The 27,108-nt window shown below is 37.0% G+C and overlaps 2 protein-coding genes across 3 annotated transcripts in view; both read right to left on the bottom strand.

The window, feature by feature from the left end:
• The window catches only part of LOC107568787 (metal transporter CNNM2-like), a 48,185-nt gene extending 30,410 nt beyond the window's left edge, over window positions 1–17,775 (bottom strand). For both annotated transcript variants that reach the window (XM_016254768.1, XM_016254767.1), the window contains exon 1: window positions 16,154–17,775. In XM_016254768.1, coding sequence (XP_016110254.1) covers window positions 16,154–17,639 — 1,486 coding nt within the window. In that variant the 5' untranslated portion in view covers window positions 17,640–17,775. The remainder of the gene's footprint in view (window positions 1–16,153) is intronic.
• A 1,489-nt stretch (window positions 17,776–19,264) lies between these two features.
• Window positions 19,265–26,076, bottom strand: LOC107568781 (arsenite methyltransferase-like). The gene is made up of 9 exons (XM_016254760.1): window positions 26,051–26,076; window positions 25,196–25,346; window positions 24,740–24,876; window positions 24,508–24,577; window positions 24,220–24,301; window positions 22,123–22,254; window positions 21,563–21,705; window positions 20,681–20,812; window positions 19,265–19,776 (listed from the first exon to the last, which is right to left on the bottom strand). The coding sequence occupies exons 1-9, from the start codon at window positions 26,074–26,076 to the stop codon at window positions 19,651–19,653; spliced, it is 999 nt and encodes a 332-aa protein (XP_016110246.1). The 3' UTR covers window positions 19,265–19,650.
• Between the last annotated feature and the right edge of the window lie 1,032 nt (window positions 26,077–27,108).

The following is a 27,108-nucleotide window of genomic DNA, read 5'->3' as shown; positions in this document are numbered from 1 at the left end:
ATTTGCCACTGACGATTCAAACGCGAGTTTTGGGCAGTGTAGAGTAGCACTTGTTGTTTGTGATTTCTCCGATCACAAATGCAGACATGGTGTTATGTTTACGCGGCGCGACACAACGCAACACGTAAAAAGACAGTATAAGTCATTATAATCTGTAATTATGTCCCCACTGGATGCAACAAATGCCTTGTTTATAATGGGTTTTAATGTTTTTGTCTCGTCGCTCCGGCCGGGACACGGCATCACAGTATGATAAGGGGCGTAACATTTCCGTCACACGCTTGAGGTATTCGGCCAATCACAACGCACTGGATAGCTGGCCAATCAGAGCACACCTCACTTTTCAGACCGATGAGCTTTGTAAAAATTTCAGAAAGGCAGGGCATAGAGGAGAAACAATAATGTACAGTATGTGGAAAATGTGTTTTTTTTTTTTACGTCAATCGCATAAACACATTTCATTACACCAAATACACAAAATTAATCTTCTTTTTAGCAACATCATATGACCCCTTTAAGCATCTGCAAGTTCAGAAAAACCAGTTAGAAGGAATTGGTCCTTATTCAGAACCGCTTCTAATTAAATAATAATAATAATAATAAATGCTGAAACTGAATGATTTTCATAATATTTAGTTCTGTTAACTAATGTCAACATGCAGACAGAACAGTAACTCTGACAGTGTTTCCTGCTCCATAATTTGGCTTCATTGGCAGGGTCCCTATTGAATGTATATCGCCACAGCAAAATAATAGTTTTAGTAGAGTTGTGAGCTTGCAGTTCACACTGAATGTGATGAGAGAGTAAGTTAAATAAACAGAAGTCTGTATGCAAAAACAAACAACCAAGGTCAGATTCACAATACAGGATTGTAAGACCTGAATCACTGTGCTCACTCACAGCAAGGTTTCTTGTCATCTGTCATCATCTTGTCATAGCTGGGCGCATACTACACAACACAGCGCTGACGAGGTGCACAAACTACAAAACATTCAGTTAAGAGGCAGTCTCGAACATCAGAGAAAATAAGTTTTCTCACATACAATCTCGCGAGAAATTACAGCTATTAGGGCTTTTCTTCAGGAATGGATGGTTGTATTAATTTATTGTTGAAGCTGGAGAATTGCTTTTTTAGCAGAGGAATGCAAGGGATACTCCACCTCAATATGAAAATTCTGTCCTCATTTTCTCCCCCCCCCTTTTTTTTTTTTTGTCCAGTAAAAAGACAGTATAAGTCATTATAATCTGTAATTATGTCCCCACTGGATGCAACAAATGCCTTGTTTATAATGGGTTTTAATGTTTTTGTCTCGTCGCTCCGGCCGGGACACGGCATCACAGTATGATAAGGGGCGTAACATTTCCGTCACACGCTTGAGGTATTCGGCCAATCACAACGCACTGGATAGCTGGCCAATCAGAGCACACCTCACTTTTGAGACCGATGAGCTTTGTAAAAATCGATGCGTTTCAGAAAGGCGGGGCATAGAGGAGAAATAATAATGTACAGTATGTGGAAAATGTGTTTTTTTTTAAACGTCAATCGCATAAACACATTTCATTACACCAAATACACAAAATTAATCTTCTTTTTAGCAACATCATATGACCCCTTTAAGCATCTGCAAGTTCAGAAAAACCAGTTAGAAGGAATTGGTCCTTATTCAGAACCGCTTCTAATTAAATAATAATAATAATAATAAATGCTGAAACTGAATGATTTTCATAATATTTAGTTCTGTTAACTAATGTCAACATGCAGACAGAACAGTAACTCTGACAGTGTTTCCTGCTCCATAATTTGGCTTCATTGGCAGGGTCCCTATTGAATGTATATCGCCACAGCAAAATAATAGTTTTAGTAGAGTTGTGAGCTTGCAGTTCACACTGAATGTGATGAGAGAGTAAGTTAAATAAACAGAAGCCTGTATGCAAAAACAAACAACCAAGGTCAGATTCACAATACAGGATTGTAAGACCTGAATCACTGTGCTCACTCACAACAAGGTTTCTTGTCATCTGTCATCATCTTGTCATAGCTGGGCGCATACTACACAACACAGCGCTGACGAGGTGCACAAACTACAAAACATTCAGTTAAGAGGCAGTCCCGAACATCAGAGAAAATAAGTTTTCTCACATACAATCTCGCGAGAAATTACAGCTATTAGGGCTTTTCTTCAGGAATGGATGATCAACTCGCAGTTCAAGAGGTCTGTGCAATAATTTTATCTGAAAAACAGAAAACATGAAAAAAGAATATGGCAGAACCGGTTTGGGATAGGTGGACAACAATGGCTGTCCATACAGCAGAAAGAGTTGGAGGTAATTAAACAGTAAACTTATACATTGTTTTATATTTACAATATATGCAGTTGTTATATTTATTTCTTGTTAGTTGGTTTGATTCATTTGTGGCTTTTCGTTTCTGTTCATAAAGACGTTGTATGTTAAACTTTATAGACCTTTCTTCGGCAACCACAGTGAACACCAGTTTGGCTGCGATGCGGGGGGTTTGTCGTAGACCTTGGAAATCTGTCTGCGACCGCAAAATCCAGCCAAAAGTATTGTAGTGTGGGCTTGCCACAAGTCTAATTCGCATAGAAATGACTCCTATGTTTTAGTACTAAATCACTCAAATATACTCAATTTCAAACACATGGGTTATCTGTTTATGTGTACTAAATGTGCATGATCAGTGTAATTGCTGACCATGGTTGTATTAATTTATTGTTGAAGCTGGAGAATTGCTTTTTTAGCAGAGGAATGCAAGGGATACTCCACCTCAATATGAAAATTCTGTCCTCATTTACTCACCCCCACTTTTTTTTTTTTTGTCCATACAGTGGAAGTCAATGGGCTCCACTGGAATTTGGATACAAACACCTTTTTTGTGTTCAGCAGAAGACAGAAGTTCACACAAATTTGGAACTACATGGAACACAATTTAAATTTTTGATTTCATTTTTGGTGTAGTATCGCTTTAACACAGAGTATGCTAAAATGCTGTACGTTAAGTTGTATCGCTCAATTATTTTACAATTTATTCTGCCTGTAAATGCACCTCCACAAAGAATAACTCACTTTTCAGCCTCATTAATCCACACAGCACAATAAAAAGAGTTTACAAATGTAATTTGTAGCAACTTTGCATCATCTTCATTCACTTTGCCAGTTTTATCTGAACCTCCTTACAGTTCATCATTCTGACATACTGCTGTTAGATAAGTGCTCCAAGGACACCTAGGATGATGCTTTATGAATTAGCCTATCCAAAGTCCTGCAAATCCTGGGAATGGAATGAGGGAGTCAAACCCATGGTGATAAAAAGTTAAGAGAATAGTACTGTTTTTTTCAATGCAATGAAATGCACTTGATGAATCCATCCAGTGTTGTTTGAAAATTTTGCTTTGTTTGTGTTACCTGTAACAATAGTATGCCACTGCTCATTGCTCAGTTTTGTTGATCAATCCAGTAAATGTCGAGTAGAAATGAACTGAATCAAGCATTATCTAAAATATTTGCTGAAAGAAACTCACTTGTTGTGTAGTGCACTGCTTGCTGGTTAACAATACCATGTTAGTGTTTAAAATAGTGGAGAGGTCTTGTGACTGTGTCCGTCTGTGCTCAAATGGCCTCGTAATGATGCTGAATCTGTAAGCACCATTAACCCGGAGCTCAGGCTCCAGTAACACAATGCTCACAGACAGATCACTGTTATTCATTGTGAACCGAAACAAAGATGTCAGTTGGTTTAGTTACAGAGTGAAGAAATTAGTCATTTTTAACAAGTGTCCTTGGAGGTCAGTGTAGGGGGTAAAATGACTGTTGCACGCAGTAGTTTGGTTTATGTCAACAAAGCCATGAGATGAAATTGCTAAATTTGTTTTCTTCAGATGATATCAGTCTTATTTGAAGTCCATTTATATTTGTCAGGAAGAAAGGCAGAAGTTTAGTAACGTGCTCTGAGGAGCTTAAATTTAGAAATGGGGCTGATTTGCAGCAGTGTTATCTGGAAGTTGTTTTGGCTGGAGTTCATATAGTCACTGTGGGGGTTTGTACTGGGACTTTAAAATTACTTTAAAAATAATCTATAATAGACTTGACCCAATTTCTTCAGCATTTTGGGGGGTTAAACAGTTTGTTTAGATTTTTTTTCCTATATTTTATTAAATTGGATTTGGATTATAGCTTAGTATGTTACATAGCATTTATGTTTGATTAGTAATCAACAGCAATAATCAGTTAGCAGATTTTTTTTTCCTTTTCATCCAGAACAGAAGTATACCAGTTGCAGGACCGTCCCCATTGGAATAGCCAGAGGTTAGGAGTCTTGCTCCAGGGCACATTAATAACAAAGTAACTCTAGTTCCCAAACTTCAAGTTCTCATGTCATCACATACTTTTGTTGTATGCGTCACACCTTACAATTTTATCTAGATTATGCAAAAATAATGTAAATTAAATAAACAGTGTCATGCATTAATCAAGAGATCAGGGGGCTGTTTCATAAAACAATTTTACCAAATAAGCCAGGTTTATTTCAGTTAGTCTGACTTGTTTATCAGTCTTATTTGAAGTCCATTTATATTTGTCAGGAAGAAAGGCAGAAGTTTAGTAACGTGCTCTGAGGAGCTTAAATTTAGAAATGGGGCTGATTTGCAGCAGTGTTATCTGGAAGTTGTTTTGGCTGGAGTTCATATAGTCACTGTGGGGGTTTGTACTGGGACTTTAAAATTACTTTAAAAATAATCTATAATAGACTTGACCCAATTTCTTCAGCATTTTGGGGGGTTAAACAGTTTGTTTAGATTTTTTTTCCTATATTTTATTAAATTGGATTTGGATTATAGCTTAGTATGTTACATAGCATTTATGTTTGATTAGTAATCAACAGCAATAATCAGTTAGCAGATTTTTTTTTCTTTTCATCCAGAACAGAAGTATACCAGTTGCAGGACTGTCCCCATTGGAATAGCAAGCGGTTAGGAGTCTTGCTCCAGGGCACATTAATAACAAAGTAACTCTAGTTCCCAAACTTCAAGTTCTCATGTCATCACATACTTTTGTTGTTTGCGTCACACCTTACAATTTTATCTAGATTATGCAAAAATAATGTAAATTAAATAAACAGTGTCATGCATTAATCAAGAGATCAGGGGGCTGTTTCATAAAACAATTTTACCAAATAAGCCAGGTTTATTTCAGTTAGTCTGACTTGTTGTCACTTGATTTGGTTAGAAATAAGTCAGACTAACTGAAATAAGCCTGGCTTATTTGGTAAACTTGTTTTATGAAACAGCCCCCAGGACTGTAGTACTAAGTTTTGTTGTTGTTGTTGTTTTGTTTTTGTCATTTCCATTTCCACAAAGTGCTATTTTGGAGCCTGAATTTTTTTTTTCCAATCTGTGGGCAAGTGAAAGGATCAGCAAATAAATATCAAGTATGACTCATTGTAGTGGTAATTTTTGAAGGTTAATTTTTACTTGAGTTTTATTTTTTACTATAACAGAAAACAAGCCACATCTGAAGGGGTGTCTGTGTTGGACAGAACATTGCCGCTGTCTCTTTCCATCAACTACAAACCAAAAAAGACCAATTCTAGCACTGACACACCATTCATTATAATGCACACCAACGAAATGACAACTCCTGCTTAACAAAATACCTCCTCTGTATTAGATACATTCTTGTCCCAAGATAAACTCAGCCATGGGTTGGGTCCAACTGTAAGGCCGCATGTCCACCATAGCGTTTTTTCCCGAGGCTAGCGTATTTTTTTTATAGTTTTCAATGGGAGAGCCACGTTTTTTAAAACGCCAGAAGTGTGCCGAGCGCTGAGCGTCATTTTCACGCTGAGCACTGAGCGCTCAGGTGTTTTTTCTCTGTGCCGAGAGTGTATCACAACGCATACGCACGGACAGAACATTGCCGCTGTCTCTTTCCATCAACTACAAACCAAAAAAGACCAATTCTAGCACTGACACACCATTCATTATAATGCACACCAACGAAATGACAACTCCTGCTTAACAAAATACCTCCTCTGTATTAGATACATTCTTGTCCCAAGATAAACTCAGCCATGGGTTGGGTCCAACTGTAAGGCCGCATGTCCACCATAGCGTTTTTTCCCGAGGCTAGCGTATTTTTTCAATAGTTTTCAATGGGAGAGCCACGTTTTTTAAAACGCCAGAAGTGTGCCGAGCACTGAGCGTCATTTTCACGCTGAGCACTGAGCGCTCAGGTGTTTTTTCTCTGTGCCGAGAGTGTATCACAACGCATACGCACGCATTCCCCTAAGCGTAAACAACGCTGTTTACGCAGATTACGTTCATGCGCGCGCTTTCTCCCCCGAACGTAAACAACGCTGATTACATCGATTACGCTATTGGGTACTCTCCAAAATGGCGGAAGACGTAACTCGGGGGAGAAGAATTGTTAAATAAATTATGTTATTTTTGTTTTCTTTGCACTCAAAAAGTATTCTCGTAGCTTCACAAAACTGAAGTTGAGCCACTGATGTCACATGGACTCTTTTACCGATGTCCTTACAACGTTTCTGGACCTGGGAACATTACAGTTGCGTTGCTGTCTATACAGGGTCTGAGAGCTCTCACATTTCATCAAAAATATCTTAATTTGTGTTCCGAAGATGAACAAAGGTCTTACGGGTTTGGAACGACATCAGGGTGAGTAATTAATGACAGAATTTAATTTTGGGGTGAACTAACCCTTTAAGCTACACGCTAAAAGAAAAGTCTAAGTTTTTAACTGTATACCTAACCTTTACAAGCAGAAGTTAAGTGTAAGTCCTATTTACATTTTTTATGCACTAAATAAGTGTGTATATATTGTTATGTGAATAGATGACATGGAATTTCAAGTAAGTTATCGAATCTCAAGTTAAATTTGAGTTAAAAGAAAACCATTTCTATAATAAACTATTATAAAAGCACATTTTATTTGGAATATATATATATATATACAATATATATTTTTTTTGTATATATATATATATATATATATATATATATATATATATATATATATATATATATATATAAGAAAAGTATATGAAAGGTGCATTTACACAGATTTTAACTTAATGTTGAACAAAAAAATGGACATGGACACGTTATTTGTTAACAACCTACACAGTACTTTTTTTGTGATTTCATTTCCATGAAGTTGTCATGTTTGTAGTGGTTATATAGTTTTAATATCATGCCAGTATTGTTATGATCTTGCCCCAGGCTCCGCAAACTACATGCAAGAACTGCCCGTAAATATAATAAATGCCAGAGCCAGCCTACCACAACCATGCATTTTTGGGCTTCACATGATAACTGCTTAACCCGAGTCATTTAAATTTTGTCATGTCTTTAACTACAGCACTAACACTGTATTTTGTAAAACTCCATGGCAGCACCCGTTTGGCACGGCTGTTTTTCCTCTAACTAAAAGAGAGAGTGAACTGCTTACCGTAATCAATGATGCCAGCCCAGAGCTCCTCTGGTTGGAAGACTTCCATGCCAGAGCATTAGGCAAGGGTTTGTGTCGCTTGTAATTTACGACATTGAGGGAAACGGGCAAAAGGACAATATGGGGGGAGGGGCCATGGCACGGAAGGCTTGGGAATGCCAGGGGGCAGTTTTGAAACCCAAGTGGGTTCTGTAGCTCTGAATGTGTTGTGAAGTAGATGGCAGAAAGAAAGAGGAAGAAAGGCAGAGGAACCAGAGTTCATGTTTGGAAGAGAAGTAGTATGCTGAATTTGCTTGATTTTGATTACAGTAAAGAAGGAGAGCTGGATCCAGATTTTCTTTCCAAGAATTGAAATCAGCGGCAGACCTGAGGCTTTCAGTCGGCGATGACTGAATTTAGTCGGAAGCCTTAAAAGAAGACTGCATTAGTGACATAATATTCCTCTGATCTTCACAAAGATTAATGATGTGTGAAAACTAAAATAAAACTGCTTAAAATCTCAAAATAGCTACATAAAATCCCTTTTAACCTAAAACCATGTAACTTTAAACAATTTGTCCAATTATTTCTTCCAAATTAACACAAACTCTCTGTTTGCAAAAACTATCATCCAAAATGGATTTCTGGAAAGCACGTTTCCATTTTTTTGTATTTGTTCGTTTGATTCTGGAGGGTTTCCAGTTTCCAAGCAGAGACAGAATAATGAGTGGTGATATTTGAATCTGAGAACAATTCGATTGCATAATAGTCAGGAAAAATAAAAGGCCATTACTCAGCACTCAATCTTTGATTTGCCCAAGACTCAACCGAATTCTATTAGAAATGATTTTGCAAAGCAACTTCTAAATAAACAATTATTTCGAAACACTCGTCCATTGAGTACAACATCAATATAAGCTTGTTATCTTTGCTGAAATGAACAAGACACAGCAAAGGCTAGAAATGTTAGATCAGACAGACTTTGTGGAGGTACTCTAGCTGCACTGGCACTACTCAATTGTTTTACTAATCGGTTTTAAGGCCATTTCATGTTCATGTACCAGAATTTGAGGAATGTAGGCCATTTAAAAAGCCACGTCTTAGCATGCGCTTTGTGCTGCACACATGGAATGACAATGGTGTGTATGCTCACTAACATTTAACCCTGACAGAACTGACTACTACTGCCGATAGCCTGACAAAATCAAAATAATGCATCACAATAACAATTCAGTTCGTTCATATTTAATTATAGCACTCATATTCTATGAGTATATGAATGTAGCAGTCAAAACATGTTCATCCATCAGTCAAAATTTTCATACATACCATACATATATATATATATATATATATATACACACACACAAACACACACACACACACACACACACATACATACACCTATAATGTAAAATAGGTGTGGGTGATTGACTTCTTTTCATTTTATTTCATAATTGTATTTCATGCTGACAATATTAAATGTTTTTAATGTTTTTTAACAATTTCACTCTTTAAAAAAACATTAAAACTTAAAGTTATTCAAAATGTAAATAAAGAAGCAAATCACAAATAAGGGTACAAATAATATAAATCAAAGCTACAAATTATATAAATGGTGCTTTAAGTTGTTTTATATCTGTTATACTGCACAGCCCTAATGTAACGGGAAATATAATATGTAATAGGGCTGTCAAAATGACTGAAGAACTAAATTAGAATTTTCCACTTAAATATTATTATATTCGAATTTAAAAGGCATAATTTCAGTTAGGGAGGAAGCAAATCACAAATAAGGGTACAAATAATATAAATCAAAGCTACAAATTATATAAATGGTGCTTTAAGTTGTTTTATATCTGTTATACTGCACAGCCCTAATGTAACGGGAAATATAATATGTAATAGGGCTGTCAAAATGACTGAAGAATAGGGCTGTCAAAATGACTGAAGAACTAAATTAGAATTTTCCACTTAAATATTACACACACACACACACACACACACATACATACACCTATAATGTAAAATAGGTGTGGGTGATTGACTTCTTTTCATTTTATTTCATAATTGTATTTCATGCTGACAATATTAAATGTTTTTAATGTTTTTTAACAATTTCACTCTTTAAAAAAACATTAAAACTTAAAGTTATTCAAAATGTAAATAAAGAAGCAAATCACAAATAAGGGTACAAATAATATAAATCAAAGCTACGAATTATATAAATGGTGCTTTAAGTTGTTTTATATCTGTTATACTGCACAGCCCTAATGTAACGGGAAATATAATATGTAATAGGGCTGTCAAAATGACTGAAAAACTAAATTAGAATTTTCCACTTAAATATTATTATATTCGAATTTAAAAGGCATAATTTCAGTTAGGGAGGAAAAAGCTTTTGGCTTCTCTCCTGAGGCCACAAGAGGGCGCATCGAGCAAAATATCATGCACGTTTCTTCAAAGCGTAATAAAATAACACGACTATCTTTGAAAAAAAAGTGCATAATGTTTAAAGTAATGTTTATAAACCATATAAAATTAATAAAGTTGCTTAAACAATTAGAAAAAAAACAGCACCATGCACTTCTGTATAGTTTAAAACAAAGGACCTAAAACTAATCACAAAGAGTAGACTACTTTCTTTATTTAAAAACATGAGATACAGTGGGATGGGGGAAAACTGCCATAAAGTCTTGAGACATGTTTTTTAAAAGTTAAACTTGCATTAATTTTACATGGCTTTCTAAACCTGCCGCTCTCTTGTGCGAGATGCGAGTGCAACGGTGATAGATGTCCCTCTAGAAAATGTGATAAATATGCGTTCTGTGTCAACGGCATGGTTTCAGTTTCGCCGTAAACAACATCTTCGCCACACTGATGCTCTCGTTTTCCACAATATATTGAATGAACAACGTAGCAGCGCCGCATCTAGTGGGTTCAACTGGATTGGCTAACAAAAGCATTAAAATGCAATGACACTTACATTGTCATCGCATTTCGTGCACCACTGATAAGGCTGCCTGACGCAGACCTAAAATTCGAATGCGGATTTTATTTTATTTTTTATTCAACGAATATTCGAAATTCAAATTTTTTTTTGACAGCCCTAATATGTAATAGTTAGGGGTGTAACAATATGTCACGATATGGTTTGATGCATGATGCTGATCTCATGATAATGTAAACAAAGCCAAAATAGAGTTTAAATAGTATTTTTTTAATTATTACTTCCAACACATATGGTAAACAGTTAATAAAAAATACTGTTCAATTTTTAAATTACATCAATTTAAATTTGTTATTACATCAGGGGTGAACTTGAATAGGCTTGGACTTGGTCCTGTTCTTTAATGCACAGGGCACTGATGACACCAGAATAGAAATATTAATGATTTTGCTTAGTTAAAAATACAGAATTACATTAGACACAAATGTTTGCACTCTGTCCCTGACTACATACATTTAAAAAGTTGTAAAAGTTGTATTTTATTAAATAACGTCTTTTAAGTTATTCATAAAAATTAATAAACTTGGAAGGTCATATGTGACCTTCTGAGTTTATTTTAATTGCTCTACCACTATACCATATTTGATGATGAATTAAAACTGTCTAAACTGTCACACAATGCATTCTGTTGCTATCCATGATACATATTGTTGCATTTCTATATTGAAATATATTGTGACACAATATTACTATTAGTATTATAGTATTGTAACTACCCTAATAACAGTGTATATCTGTAAGAGTCTTAGTGTGAAACCACACCATAGTTTGCTCAAAGGGGGATCCCACACACTACATCCAGCACAGTTCCTGCCAATGTGACGCCACATAATCCTTACCAGCATAAGCAAGTCTTACCAAGTATACGCACCAACATCTCAGCAGAAATCAGAAATCAGTTTTGAATTTTCAGGATGCCAGGATGGATGCCACAAAAATGAATCTGCTTTTATTCAAAATTATGTTGTTTGGATTGAGCATAACAGTAAAAGAAGCAGGGATGTCATCTATTATGAGACGTAATGCAGCCTTAACTAGGCCAAGTGAAGTGAAAAAGAATTCCCACGTTAAAACAAGAAGGAAAGGAGGTTGCTGAATCTGAATTAAGCATAGATTGGCCTACATTAGCAGGTGGATTGGTTCAATACGTGCAAGAACTCATGTGGAGGCCAATCACCTTCAGTGGCCCTGTGTTACAAAAATACAGCAATTGCTGTACTGTAAATGAATTACAATTATGACATCTATAGATGTCACTCCTGATAACGTACCCACTGCATACTGATGCACAGGATGACTTTTATCTTTTTATGGAGTATTCGTGGAACATTCGTGGTATATTTTGAATATATAACAACATAACTATGTGATCAGATGAAGTCAGTCTTTATTATAGAATCCTACAACCATAATGACAAAAAAATGATGGCAAAACAGATGGAGATGCAGATGACCGTGGAGTCTCTTGCTGAGAAAGAACTGAAGGCCAAGAGTTCATCTGCATGATTTAAGAAGATAAGAGATCTTCATATCTCGCATAAATTAACAGACTGATCATCTCAAGCATCTGATAACGATGCAGGCACTGAACTCTAAGTCATATTGAAGGGTTAGTGAGTTCAGGAGAATTAGGCTCTAATTTCATGACCTTTGCCTTTATGCACTTTGTGCTGTCTGTTTGCAATGAAAATGGTTTCTACATCCTTCTGCAGCTAAATGAGTTTGATGAGACAAGTACTACAGAGAAGATAGTACCCCGTTCCTGTACTAGATTAAGCACTAATGGAACTGACGGGATACTTGATGAAATTTGATAAAGAATGACAAATGCATCAAAAGTGCTCGTCACTCAGGATGCGTTTTTGCTTACATGTGCATAATTTTTAAATGTAAGCAAGTACTAAATGGATGTACTTGACCACTTACTTAAATCCTCTATCGTAGCTTGTCAAAGGCAAAAAAATACACAATGTGAGATTTTTTTTTATTGCATTATTTCTATTCACTCTAAAAAATGCTGGGTTAAATACAACCCAGTGCTGGGTAAAATAGGGACAAACCCAGCAATTGGGTTGTTTTGACCCAGCGGTTGGGTTAAATGTTTAACCCAACCTTCTGGGTAGTAACCCAACCGCTGGGTCAAAACAACCCAATTGCTGGGTTTGTCCCTATTTTACCCAGCACTGGGTTGTATTTAACCCAGCATTTTTAGAGTGTTGTGTTATGTGTTAATTTAACCCACATACAACCTTCTGGGTAGTAACCCAACCGCTGGGTCAAAACAACCCAATTGCTGGGTTTGTCCCTATTTTACCCAGCACTGGGTTGTATTTAACCCAGCATTTTTAGAGTGTTGTGTTATGTGTTAATTTAACCCACATATTTTTATGTTTAAAATAACACAAAATTAAATAAATATATAATAATAAATAAATAAGGTGCAAATAACTAACAAATCAATAGTATCTTACATTATTTGTACTATAGCATTTATTGCTATTGGTACTTCCTCTGACTTTATTTCCCAAACCTGTGTGTGGGTAAAACAGGTTTCTCATGTATTTTATAATTTAGTGTTAGAAGTTACAATAAAGGTGTTCTTTTTTTTTTTACCTGACTCTTCAGTGTTTTTCACAGGGTTAATTTTTAGCAAACTGCATGAAAACCAATGGAAGTCAGAAGTCACATCTAACAACACAGGTTTTTTTTAGGCTGGCTGATCGGGCCATTAGTTTTTACTCTGCCTGTCAACTCACTGGCCTCACCCCAAAATATTGATCTTTTTTTTTAGCAAGTAATTTTATAATTAGTAGAAATATTAATATTTTTAATGCAGTTTTGTTAACTGTCTCAAACTAGGCCAGCAGGCCATCCTTGTTTAGGCCTTAATTTACTTAAACATTTAGTCAAACATTTATCATTTAGTAGCACTGTTTATCATAGGACATATTCCTACAAATAAATAAACATCACATACTAGTATACTAAGAGACAGAAAAATATGCACTCGACTCAACATGTAAGAATCATTGCAGCAACAAATGCCTCCTGAACTACACCGCTTTGGGTTAAGCCCAGATGATGAACAATGCCATTCTCATTAAACACAAAACTGCTGTTTGGCAGGGGCCCCTTTATGACACATTAATTATTTCAATCATAAAGGAACTAGACTGTAGCAGCAGGAATTTTAAGGCTGACCTTTAAGGTCATGATTGCAGTCAGAAGACATTCTTATTTGGACCCCCAATTAGTTGACCATTACAAGGCATCTGAGTCATTTTCCTCTGTCAGAATTGAGTATCATCTACCTCATGTTTCAAAGTTATCATGCAAGTTAGCAGCAGAAATAAAAAAGCAACTTTTGCCACTCAAAAAGCAGTATCAAAGAGAAACAAATTACAGTTTGAAGGTGTGCTTGGCAGGAGTGATGTATTTTGTTCATACTTTGGATGGCTGGGCAGCTCCGCAAGAGGCATTAGATTAATTAACACTGACTTACAATACAAAGCACTTTGAACTGAGAGAGTGCTCGAACCACAGCCAGATTGACGTGAAACTTTGTGCTCACTTCCCTAATCAGTCATTAGAATACCAACAGCCAATGGCCAGTTTCCTCTGGAGAGCAGCCAAGAACAAAAGTCACAATCATAGCCAAGGTTGCTAAAATGCTTATAATGGCCTTGTAGTTTTATAGTCGCCAATTCATGAACGACTAGAACAGTCACAAAAACTTAAAATGAAATGTTTAATATGATATGATAAAATACACTAATATAGTTCATTTTGATATTAATTGCAAGCTGGTTTGACTTTAAAACATTAGACATGCAGAGGTGGGCATGCTGTCATAAAACCTTATGAGGCTATGTCCAACGCAAAATGATAATATAAGTGGCTATTACATTTAGTCCATTAGAGTCTGACTTGCACCATAAATTGTAAATCTACTCTTATTTCTATGTTTTTGGGGGAATATGTAGTTAAATGCAGTTTCCCTTACAGTTTATTTTCTTTACACCAAAATAAAGACCTTTTAAAACTATTTTCTGAATTCTAAAGACTTTTTTTTTGACTACTTAGAAAATTCCCATCAAGATTCTCATCCCACATAACACAAAATTCAGATTGTTGAAGTGGCATGTTATTTCATGCATTATGAAGTATTACACCTAATAACCCCCCTGAGTCATCCTTTAGCAACTGCAAGTACACCTGCAGTGTATTTCCATTGCATCACTACATTCTCACCTCTGCCGCAAGCATTAACCCTTAGCTATGTGAGGGCACATCAAGATACCGCACTTAGTGCAAGCACTTCCCTGCACTCAGGCATATTCTAATACGTTTGCAGGGTCGTGAGGGTGAGCAGGCGAGGGTCAAATAAAGCTCCTAACAGTCTTAAATCATGTAGGAACACTCAAGAAGGAACAAACAATGGGTATGGAGAGGAAGTATTTAGCAAACTCTAAAATGGGATTGACCATGCTTGATAAACTAGACCCTGCCTCTTTATTCCTACAAAAACTGTGAAAAAGTTCACATTATTTCAATATAACAAATTATTTCCATCAATTTGACACAATAATTTGTGTCTTAAGAGATTATGAGTTTATTCCAAAAACCCCCCCCCCCCCCCCCCTAAGCAACTGTGAGTACACCTGCAGTGTATTTCCATTGCATCACTGCATTCTCACTTCTGTTGCAAGCATTAACCTTTAGCTATGTGAGGGCACATCGAGATACCGCACTTAGTGCAAGCACTTCCCTGCACTCAGGCATATTCTAATACGTTTGCAGGGTCGTGAGGGTGAGCAGGCGAGGGTCAAATAAAGCTCCTAACAGTCTTAAATCATGTAGGAACACTCAAGAAGGAACAAACAATGGGTATGGAGAGGAAGTATTTAGCAAACTCTAAAATGGGATTGACCATGCTTGATAAACTAGACCCTGCCTCTTTATTCCTACAAAAACTGTGAAAAAGTTCACATTATTTCAATATAACAAATTATTTCCATCAATTTGACACAATAATTTGTGTCTTAAGAGATTATGAGTTTATTCCTAAGAAATTCAATTCAAAATAGTCCAAAAACTAAAATGCACATTAAGTTGTATCTTTGGCACCCTCGACTTTACTTAAAAATTTAAGGCAGCATTAAACTTAAGTCTTAACCCAATTTGAGCAGGTTTAAATCAGTATAGGTGATAAAAAGTGGGAAGACAGATTTTAAAGGATAACAATGGATGATGGGGGACATATCATATGTATACTTACGTATTGCATTATTATTTTAATCAATAAACCTAAAAACCTTACTGAACTGAATGAATGAATGAATTTTGTAGGTAGCCTGCCAAATCAATGTTTCTATATATGAATAGGCATAACTTGGACCAAAAACAGCTAAAAATGTATTATTATTATTATTATTTTTGAAAATCTGGAAATCTGAATTAAATCAACTCTTTTATACATGCTTAATACAGCCGCTGCTTAAAAGGCAAACGGCTTTTTTGATATGACACGATGCATATAACTAGTGCAGTTTTCAAATAGCAATACAACTTATGCAACGTTGCCTAATATTGTAAGAAAACATCCAATGCAACCAACAGATTGTCAGCCCGCGCAAACCAAAGACTCGTGTTTGGCATCCGCGCAAGCGCTCTCTCACCTTTCTTGAACTCCTCCAGCATTGCGTCGAGTTTAGTGTCATTGAAGACGAAATGTAAGGGATGGCTGTAGAACTTCGTTATCGTCTTCAGCGGGGTACAGTCGTCGGGATCCACAAACGCAAGGTCCTTCACGAACAGCAGGTCCACGATGTTGGACCTGTCGCCCTCGAACACCGGAATGCGCGTATAGCCGCTCTCCATGATCTCGCTCATGCTGTTGAAATCGAGCGTGGCGTCGCCGGCGATCATGAAGCAATCGCGCAACGGGGTCATCACATCTTCCACGGTCTTAGTCCTGAGCTCCAGTGCGCCCTGAATGATGTTCAGCTCCTCTTTCACCAAGTCATTATAGGGATCTGTGACCCTCAACATCTCCAAGAGCTTCTCTCGGTTGTACACCGTGCCAATCTCCTGTCCGAGGAGATAATCGAGCAGTTTACTTACCGGATAGGACGCAGGGAAAGTGAGCAGCATGAAGAATTTGGTCAAGAAGATTGTATTCGCACCCACAGCAAGACCGTGTCGTGAACATATCGCTTGAGGCACAATCTCTCCAAATATGACAATGCCAATGGTGGACATCACTACAGCTATCAATCCAGAACCGGCGATATCATCCAACAGGATGGTCAAGGTGGTGTTGACCAGAACATTCCCCAGAAGAAGCGAGCAAAGCAGGTAGTTTCCTTGGCTCCTGACGGGCTCGATCTTCCTGGCGTAGTTCTTCTCCTTCTCCGTCCCGCAGTTCTGGACGATCTGCAGCTCCATGGGATCCAGCGCCATCAGACCCAAGTTCAAGCCGCTGAACATGCCCGAGAGGCAGAGCAACATGGAAATGAAGATGACCTGGAGCCAGAACGGGAGCAGAAACCGTTTCTCCTCCACCACGATCACTTTGGTGTCTTCTCCATCGTGATAGATCCACGTGTTCTCCGTCCACGGGTCGTGCGCGCCCGCCGCGGCAGGTGTGGAAGTGGCGATGCACAGGTAGTACGCTTTGCTCCTCTCAGTCTTGCGCAGAGGCTTGACCTCGATCTCCACGATGCCAGACGTCTTGCGATTTAAAATGATGCTGGGCAAGATGAGAATATCCGAAGTCCTGATGCCACAGGGATGCAAGCCCGACGTGTCCTCCTGACTCTTGTTGTCCCCCGAGGAGCTGTCGATGTTGCCAATCACTCGACTCCTCTCGTGTTCCGTAAAGGCGATTTTGGACCACGTCTCGTTGTTAATGTTTTGCCCGAACACCCTCAGTCTCACCCGAGACCTCTCACTGACCCGCAAATAGCCCCTGTCCATGAAGGAAATGTCGTCCGTGTCCTCCAGTCTCAGCCCGATGATGACCGTCTCCTCTCCCCCTCCTTCCTTGCCACTTGTGGGAGTAATTAAATAACTGCTTGCAGTTAAGAAAATCAGAGTAAAGGCTCGGACCCGGCTAAGTGACGCCATTTTTTGAGGGGGTACTGGAACCGACGGTTCTGCCATGTTGATAATGGTCAGCCTCTTGAATGAAAGGGCTTTTAAAAATCAGAGCCAATCCGGCTTCATGTCCGCTGCGCGTCGCCTTGACTTGTGCATCAGGTCTCGCCGAGTCCCACTACGCGGTTGAAACTGATCACACTTCAGCGAGAGCAGCGCGAACTCGTGCCTCCACTGATGTCTCGGTGACAGGCAAGCGGGGCACCCAATCCAGAGGCGCAGCTGGGAGGGGGGCGGGGCTTTCGCTGCCGCAACAGCCAATGAGCTCCGTAAACAGTCGCACTTAATGCAAATGTGCGCAAACAGAAGTTTCCTCGTGACTGTTTTTGGTGTTTTGAGAAGGATCTTGGTTGACAGCATTTTTAAATAGTGCCAAGATACACTCAAGAAGTGTAGTAAATAACTAACAAGATTATAGAGCGTTTCTTCAATGACCCAGGGACGACCTGTGGACTTTTAGAAGATAAATATACATGCATCTCAGGAGAATTTCTCAGTTTTCTGAAACTGTATCCTAAATTACATCACCTGAAATTACACACAATAATAATAAAAAAAAGACAAATAACAGATATCTTCTTTGGTTTTTCTCTTTAATTCTATTCTTTACTGTTGCCTCCATAGTAAACAAGTAGATTAACTATTGAAAAAACTTTGTAGGAAGAACATTGTTGTGCTGGAAATGATGCCACACTGCACTTTTTCTTTCTTTGAATCGTAATAGTTTCACAAATGCAATGTGTAGACAGGAATGCAGGGGTAAGAGGGGAAAGTAGGATCGCAACGGGATCTCTGGGGAGTCAGGGACCCATATGTCCAAAACATGTGCACAGCCCACAGCAAGACATATATTTATGTTGGTTTTTAATAATTTGTGATTGAACGTTTGGATCTGAGACGAGGATAAAACAAAATCTATCAAAAAAAAAAATTATAATACGAAAAGTATCAAAAATACATGACATGGAATAAATAAAAAAAATAGATGTAAATAGCAAAAATAGATGTTAATGTGACCTTCATATACTGTAACAATAAGAAAAAGAAGTTTATTATCAACCTCTGAGACATCAAAGTGCTGAACACCCAGGAACTCAGCCCTCAGTCATCCTAAAGAAATTTACAAAGCTATAAATTGAATGTGATTACACAAAAACTTCTCATAGGTAACTATATACCTCACATAGATAAGGCAGGGATTAAAGCAATCTTTAAAAATGCAAGAGGTGCAAAACCTATGAAAGGATGTAGAAAAGAATCATGATCTCCACAGAGCGAACCTTTTATCATTATCAGGGATCAGAGATCAGTCCAGACCAAAGGAGAGTTGATTGATTATGAAATATTTTGCAATCCTACAATCTGTACAGGTAGTGAAAGTTCACGTTCAGTAAATTAGAGAGAATAATTCAATCTATGTTGAAAACACTTTTGACTGGAATTCTGTACAAGTTTCCATAACTTCATGTAACCTCAAATTCTGGTCCCAGAATTGCAGCAAAGGCTTGATGAGTTCCCCTTCCCACCTGAAAGTCCTGTTGTGAAATTTTAAGGTATGGGGCTAGATTACGTTTTATAAAAAGTGATTTACATGTCAGTTTCATTACATACAGCTGATAGTAATACCCAGGCAGTCAGCTCAAACGTATTTTTATTACAGCAACGGAAAAAGTGATTTGATTACAAAAGTTCAATAAAACATGTGTTTTCAGTTTGCTTATGTTTGGCAATACAATAAAGATCACAATAAAGATTAAACCTGACAGGTGAACACTTTGGATTATGCAACTATATAGACCTGTGTGAGGTACTGGTCAATGCTATACATTTATCTGCAGTATGATTAAAGATTTAATTAAAACATCTTTTTTCTTATTGTTTTTCCTTGTGTTACCTTTCACAAATTATAAGTAATACTATAGTATAGTATATATGGTACTATTAAATTTTTACACAATCACAGTCACAATTAACAACAAATAATGTGTTCTTTTCAAGTAAAAATCAAACAGTACTGTTACATTTGCTGGGTGGGAGTCACTGGCAGCAGTGATTGCTGGTCTCCACAGCACCCCCAAGTGGAAGGAGTTACACTTGCACTGCCCAACTGCTGGACCAGCACAAAGGGATTCACTGACACTGCCTGAAGAGAGACGTAGATTCTCAGTGGTTGCAAGTACAGTATATTCATAATTTACATCGATTTGGTTCCATAGTACTTCGGTATTCATGGACACATAGCCATTCATTGACACTGATTCATTGCGCAGCTGCATCCCATTATATCATAGGTATGTTCAAATTCATTGCTTTCAGGATAAGATGATGGAATCAATTTTGAATCAGAACTTACAGGCAGATCTCTTTGATCAACACAACCATAACATTGTTGTCTATAACAAGGATTTTCATTCAATAATGTGCGTGTGTCTGTGTGTGTGCGCGTGCGTTTTTGTGACATACAGTATGAGGACACACATTTGTATAAATTTGTGAGTGAGATGAATTCATGCATATTCATATTTATTTTAGAACTACAGTAACATCTTCTGATTTCTCTCAACATGGGGAAAGGAGAGCTGTCAGTCAATAAATTGGAATAAAAAGTAACTTGCGTTACTTATTTGAAAAAGTAACTCCGACATTCTCTTGTAAATTAAAAAGTAATGCGTTACTTTACTAGTTACTTGAAAAAAGTAATCTGATTACACTGGTCAATTCTATATAGTCCTTTCTTGTGTTTGAAGGGACTGAATCACCAACAACACTGATAAGATGGCGTTCTTTGTTTGAAAGGGCGGTGGCCAAGGCTTGTGTGTGTCTGGCTGATGGGTCTAGAGCAACTTAGTGGCCAATGAGAAATATTTTGAATGCTAGTTGTTATGTTGAAAGCTGATTAGTCTAAAATTGTAACAAAAATGGATTTTACACCTGAAACTCAATTGGAACATTATGCACAGACGAGATATACTATTAAGTGCATTACTGAATATATGACCGACAATAAGAAAATGAGGCATGTTTACACACTGGCAAGAGTCACTTACCTTGGGTTTGGCCCAGCATCCTCCAGAGCCGGAGGTGTTCAACCCCTGACGCTGAAATGTGAATTCTTCAGAAAATCTGGAGTTGTTCAAGATGCTGGCCACAACACCATCCACCTCCATCTCTGTATCTACCTAGAGAAACACACAAAAGTGCCGTGTTCATGCTTGCTGACAACAGACACAACCGTTCAATGGTTTGGGGTCGCTAACAATTTTAAATGTTTTTGAAAGGCTCTTATGCTCACCAAGGCTTAATTTATTTGTTCTAAAATACAGTAAAAATTGTAATATTGTTAAATATTGTTACAATTTAAAATAACTGTCTTCTATTGTGATGCATTCTAAAATGTAATTTATTCTTATAATACAGCTGAATTTTCAGCAGGATTTTTCAGGATTCTTTGAAGTTCAAAAGAAACTTTCTTTTTTTTTTTGAAATAGTAATCTTTTGTAACATTATACATGTCTTTACTACTTTTGATCAATTTATGCATTCTTGCTAAATAAAAGCATTCATTTCTTAGAAAAAAAATCCTACTGACCCCAAACTTTTAAAACGGTATGTGTTATGGCTTTTATTTAATTTAAACACATTTAAATTAATTACATGTACAGCATTTATTACATATGCATATTACTTTTAATATCACCATGTGACCAGCAGACAGAGCAAAAGCTCAGAACACAAGGTATAGTTATTAAGATATAGTTAGTCATGATTCAAATACAGCTAAACCATTTGGATGTTATTCTAACATTACTATTCATTTATTCAAAAACATTAATTATAACTACTGGCACAAATAAGGGAAAAATGTGCTGGACCTGATATGCAATATGAGCTCTATATGCAGATCTGATTAACTGGATGTAGCTACACACCTTAAAGGTATACTGGGCATCAAACGCGAAGCTTTCCTCCGCACCTGTAATTTCTCCATTGTACATGACCAGACAGGACTTCTTCTCTGAACCTTTTGGTAACTTGAAGAGCCGGTATGTGGCTGACACAAATTTGTAGTCACCTAAACAAATTTTACAATTCAAGGTAAAACTATAAACTAACATTTTTTTTAAAGAATGAAAATGAAAAAAGAAAATATATATATTCATTCATCTTTACGATGCATTATGCACTGGCACAATTTATAAACAAATGTTCAGTTTTAGTGCACATTCTCAAAATTGATGCAACAGGGTTTAATATTTTTAATTATACTAATAATATTGTTAACACTGGCAACTTAGGCACAAATTGGCCATAAAATCTGCTCATTTTTGCTTCGCCAACAACTAAAGTATCAGAAGAAACCTAAGCAGAATCAAACACTGAATTTTTCTTGCAGCAAACACAGACAAGTGGAGTTAGTTCAATACAGTCTGGTGCTAATTATTTCATGCTTACCAGTACAAGGTGGCATATTTTAACACAAACATCTCACCAAGCAGTTTCTCTAGTTCCTTGTTGCCCACAGTGATGATACTTGCAGTAACCAGTCTGGGTTTACAGAACCCAACCTCTTCAGCCAGTTGTATCAGGTCTTTCCACCACAATGCTCCAGTGAGGCACTCACCTGATCAACACATGCAAATAAGCCTGTAACAGTGTCATTTATATGTAAATGTCTAGGCAGCACAATGAGCAATTTATTTTACAAACAAAAGAAGAAAAAAAAAAAAGATTAGCTCTGCTCCAAACCACTAGAATATGAAATAAGAAAAAGTTCTTCCTCAGGATTATTGTTTTATTTTCCAGTGCAAATGTAAAGATGATTAAAGGTGACATATTATGAAAATCTGACTTTTCCAGGTTTTAAGTGCTATAATCAGGTCCCCGGTGCATCTACCAACCAAGGAAACGTGAAAAAGATTAACCCAGTAACTTTGTTTTGGGTAGCCTTTTTCTGCAAGCGTCTGAGAAAACGAGCGCATCTGATTTTGCTCCCTTGGTGACGTGGCAAACGGATCTCATTATAACATTACCGCCCCTTGATCTGTAAGTTTACACCCACGGCGCTGTTATTGTGTTTTCGCAAGGGACAACGGTGTACCAGCTCTAATGCCAATTTCAGCGTGATAAACATGATAATCAGAACCAAAACAGATGTTTTTAGCAGGTACAAGCTGTAATGGCGCAGCTCTATTCTGGAAAAGGGGGTGGGGAGCAGTGTTGCCAACTTCTTTCAATGGAAAGTAGCTAAACTCCGCCTGAAAAGTCGCTAAATGACGTCATACTCTAATTAGCATATTCATGATGTCAGTGTGTCATATTGTCTTGCCTCCCTGTGCTCACGTACTGCATTTTAATGCAGCCAAATTCTCAATAAAACTGTTTTTATTAATATATTTTACCGTTTACGCTTTCTGTCCGTGTGCACTCAGAAAACTGTATATCAGAAGTTTAAACTAATATGGTTTAAAACGCATGATTTCAGCGTGATAAACATGATAATCAGAACCAAAACAGATGTTTTTAGCAGGTACAAGCTGTAATGGCGCAGCTCTATTCTGGAAAAGGGGGTGGGGAGCAGTGTTGCCAACTTCTTTCAATGGAAAGTAGCTAAACTCCGCCTGAAAAGTCGCTAAATGACGTCATACTCTAATTAGCATATTCATGATGTCAGTGTGTCATATTGTCTTGCCTCCCTGTGCTCACGTACTGCATTTTAATGCAGCCAAATTCTCAATAAAACTGTTTTTATTAATATATTTTACATATATGTTTTCAGACAACGGAATTAATATTATAGTGACTGAAATGCGGTCCATTAAGACTACATAACCAGCTCTCAAAGATTAATCTGCACTAAAATCCTAATCACGACATTGTCTAATGAAATCAAGAGAGAAAGAGGTGTGTGCGCTGGGAAAGCAAGACCTCGTGCTCGTGCGGCAGTACCGGAGAGTCTCATAAGTCTAAATAAGGTTTGTCCAAGAAAGTCGCTAGATTTGTCGCTAGTTGCTTTTTTGGAAAAAAAGTCGCTAAGGGGGTCTGAACAGTCACTAAATCTAGCAACAAAGTCGCTAAATTGGCAACACGGGTGGGAAGCAGCAGCTCATTTGCATTTAAAGAGACAGGCCCGAAAAACATCCTGTTTCTGATTTCACTATAATAGGCATTTTCAAAATGATATAATAAATGATCTGTGGAGTATTTTGAGCTGAAATTTCACAGACACATTATGGGGACACCAGAGACTTATATTACATATTGTAAAAAGGGGCATAATATGTCTCCTTTAAATCAAGGCATAAGCTTGCTTAATTTTGTTCAGTTTCTCAGAAAACAAGACTTCATATCTTCATTTAGCCTGTTAATGTATCTTGATTTAAAGATGTTTAGATATTTGTATTGGAAAACAAGACAAAAACAACTGAGGAAGACTTTTATTTTTAGCAATACATGCAACACTGTGACTTGATGAATTTAATACGTTCCGCTCTGATTTAAGACCCTTTAAGGCCTTAATTTGTGGAAGACAAATTAAGAATTAAATTTTTTAAGACTTTTTAAAGACAAATTATCTGTTCTTTCTTACCCCATAACACTTTGTTGGCCTTGAGGTCTTCAGGGATTCTAGCATCACTATAAACATCACTAAAGTACAATTCCCCTCCATCCTAAACACAAACCGAATCAAAATCATTTGTGTTTGTTAATGAGCTAAAGGCACAAAAGATATCCATTATTCAAAAGATATCCATGTTTCAAATATTCAAAGTAACATGTTCTAGGCTATTAATATAGCATCTGAGTGTCAGAGTTGGAAAAAAATCAGAGCTAAAAAATAAAGAATTAAACTGAATTCTGTATGAAATCGAAGTACCTTCAGTACACGGTAAGCCTCTCTCAGGACACTGGTTTTACCTGGTGACAGGTTCACCACACAGTCTGATCTTTAGAAATAAAAGAACAAAAACTGCCAATGAATTGCTTGTTCATGCTATCAAGCAGTGGAAATCTGAACAGACTCCAACTAACAGTTTCGTGTCAGCAAAGAATTGCAAAGTTATTTTTCTTCACAAATAGGCTATCATTTTGAAACTGAGAAAGCTTACATGATGATATCATATGATTTCTCCACCAGACCTGCTTCTGCCAGGGCCTCAATGTAGCCTTGAACAAAATTCACATTTGGCTTTTTATAGCCAAATCTTTGCATGTGGTAGTCGATGTATTTCCTAGCCACCTCAAGCTGTAAAACAAAGAAGACATCTGAGCAGTTCACATATACTGTCAAATGCATTTAGGATAGTAAATGAAAAGCATATATTTATTAGTGCTGTCAATCAATTAAAATATTTAATCACTATTAAATTAATTTGTTTGGAGAAAAAAACAACAGTACTGTTGTAATTATTAGCTTTGGCAATTTTTAAAAAACTATGCTGAAATATCAGCGAAACAGAATTACACATTCACTAACTATGTACTAGTCTGCCATATATAGTAACTTGTAGCACAAGCCCGTATTACAGCATTACATTGCTATCCAAAACCTTAAAGGAATTTACCTGATCTTCAGTCATGTCGATACCTGTGACATGTCCCTTCTCTCCTACAAGCTGGCTGAGCATGTAGCAGTCCCGTCCGCTCCCACATCCAAGATCAAGCACCCTGCAGCCCTCCAGACAATCAGGGACCACCAGACCACAGCCATAGTACCTGAGAGGAGGGACACAAGTTATTCTGCCACCAAGGGGTCAGTGCTGAAACATTGTGAAAGGCAATATGTAAAACTGCAATTAATTTTAAATGTCAGAGGAAGTATCATCAGAATAAAGCAATATAACTTTAATTAGACTATGTCTAAGCAGTCACATTTTAAAAAATCTGTTAATCTTATTCATTATATCACTGGCTGGCTACATTTTTAGATATGATTATATATCATTAGAGGAAATGACCCTATTAAGCCACTCAAATCGATATTGCTAATTTATGATTATTAATTTATTAATATGAGAACGGTTTTCTAATGAAGTAGGTGTTTGGGTGCTGCTTTATTTTATAGCAATAGATGTATGTATTTTACAGATTTATTTAAAGATTTTTCCTTTTCAAAGAAAATATTTTTATTTACAAAGGATGCATTCAATTGATAAAAAGTGGCAGGAAGTGACAATGTTACAAAAAGATTTCCATTTCAAATCAATGCTGTTCTTTAGAACTTTCTATTCATCAAAGAATCCACAAAAACATTAAGCAGCAAAACAGCAGTTTTCCAACAGTAATAATGATAATATGAAATGTGTCGCTACGTAGCGTAATAATCTATTTTGCTATTACAAAATGAAAGCTCTGTTACTTCCCCAGCTTGAATCATACTGCAGATCAAACGTAAAAATGAGCAACATAACAAGTTTTACCTGGCTGCCGAAGGTGCGTCTGCCATGATTAAACGCTAAACGAGTAACGTTAGGCGTTTCAGCCTTTCTCAACTTCCGTAGCTTGACAAATTCAGTCAATCAGTGAGCAAATGCTGCAGCCCACGGAACTGCCAGAGGAGGAACAACTTGTATTGCAGTAAACAACAAGGATTACAGTACGTACCAAACAAACAGTAAAAAAACAGTACGTACAAAACATACAAAATGCCAATCAATAATAAACTACTTGAGGATTAATAGATAAAACATCACAGAAAAAAACAATATAATTCTTAAGAAAAGGGCAGAAGAAAAAAAAGGCACACAAATAGAAGTACAAGTATATTCGGGAAAAATCTTAAACATGGCACAAATTCTAGATGTTTTTATAGCTTTCTTGTTAACAGACGTTGAAATTGTATTTAAATACAACTTCAGTTCTTGTCTGAAGATGTAAAAGTGGGGTTTACATTTAGTATATTTACATTTATGGACATAAAACTTTCCAATAAATAACAGGAGGTTTATACAAAAACTTGCATTAAATGGATTCTTATCTTTAGCATAAACAAACAGAAATCAATGAGCCACTGTTATTATTTCTAAAAAGCATACAAATTTCCCGAGAGATAGCCTTTAAAACTGTATTAAAGGGGTCATATGATGCGATTTCACGTTTTCCTTTCTCTTTGGAGTGTTACAAGCTGATTGTGCATAGATAAGATCCCTGAAGTTGCAAAGACTAAAGTCTCAAAACCAAAGAGATATTCTTTATCAAAGTTAAGACTCTGCCACGCCCCCCTAAAACGGCTCGTTCTAACACGCCCCCACATATCTACCTCACTATGTGGAAATATTTGCATAATGCAGCCCAAATGTTCACGCAAAGAAAGACGGCGTGGTTTCAGTAACTGCAGTTAGTGTTGAAGCAGGCATGTCAGGGAGATGCTGTGTGTTTCTAGGCGAAAGCAAAAGCACTTTATTTGGCCTTCCGAAAGTAGATGCATTTAGGGATCTTTAAGATTACTTACAACAGATCAGCAATACATTTTATGGAC

This window comes from Sinocyclocheilus grahami, unplaced genomic scaffold (genome assembly GCF_001515645.1).
Source record: "Sinocyclocheilus grahami isolate Dianchi unplaced genomic scaffold, SAMN03320097.WGS_v1.1 scaffold1280.1, whole genome shotgun sequence".
Taxonomy (NCBI): domain Eukaryota; kingdom Metazoa; phylum Chordata; class Actinopteri; order Cypriniformes; family Cyprinidae; genus Sinocyclocheilus; species Sinocyclocheilus grahami.
This window is presented reverse-complemented; position numbering and strand designations above follow the sequence as displayed.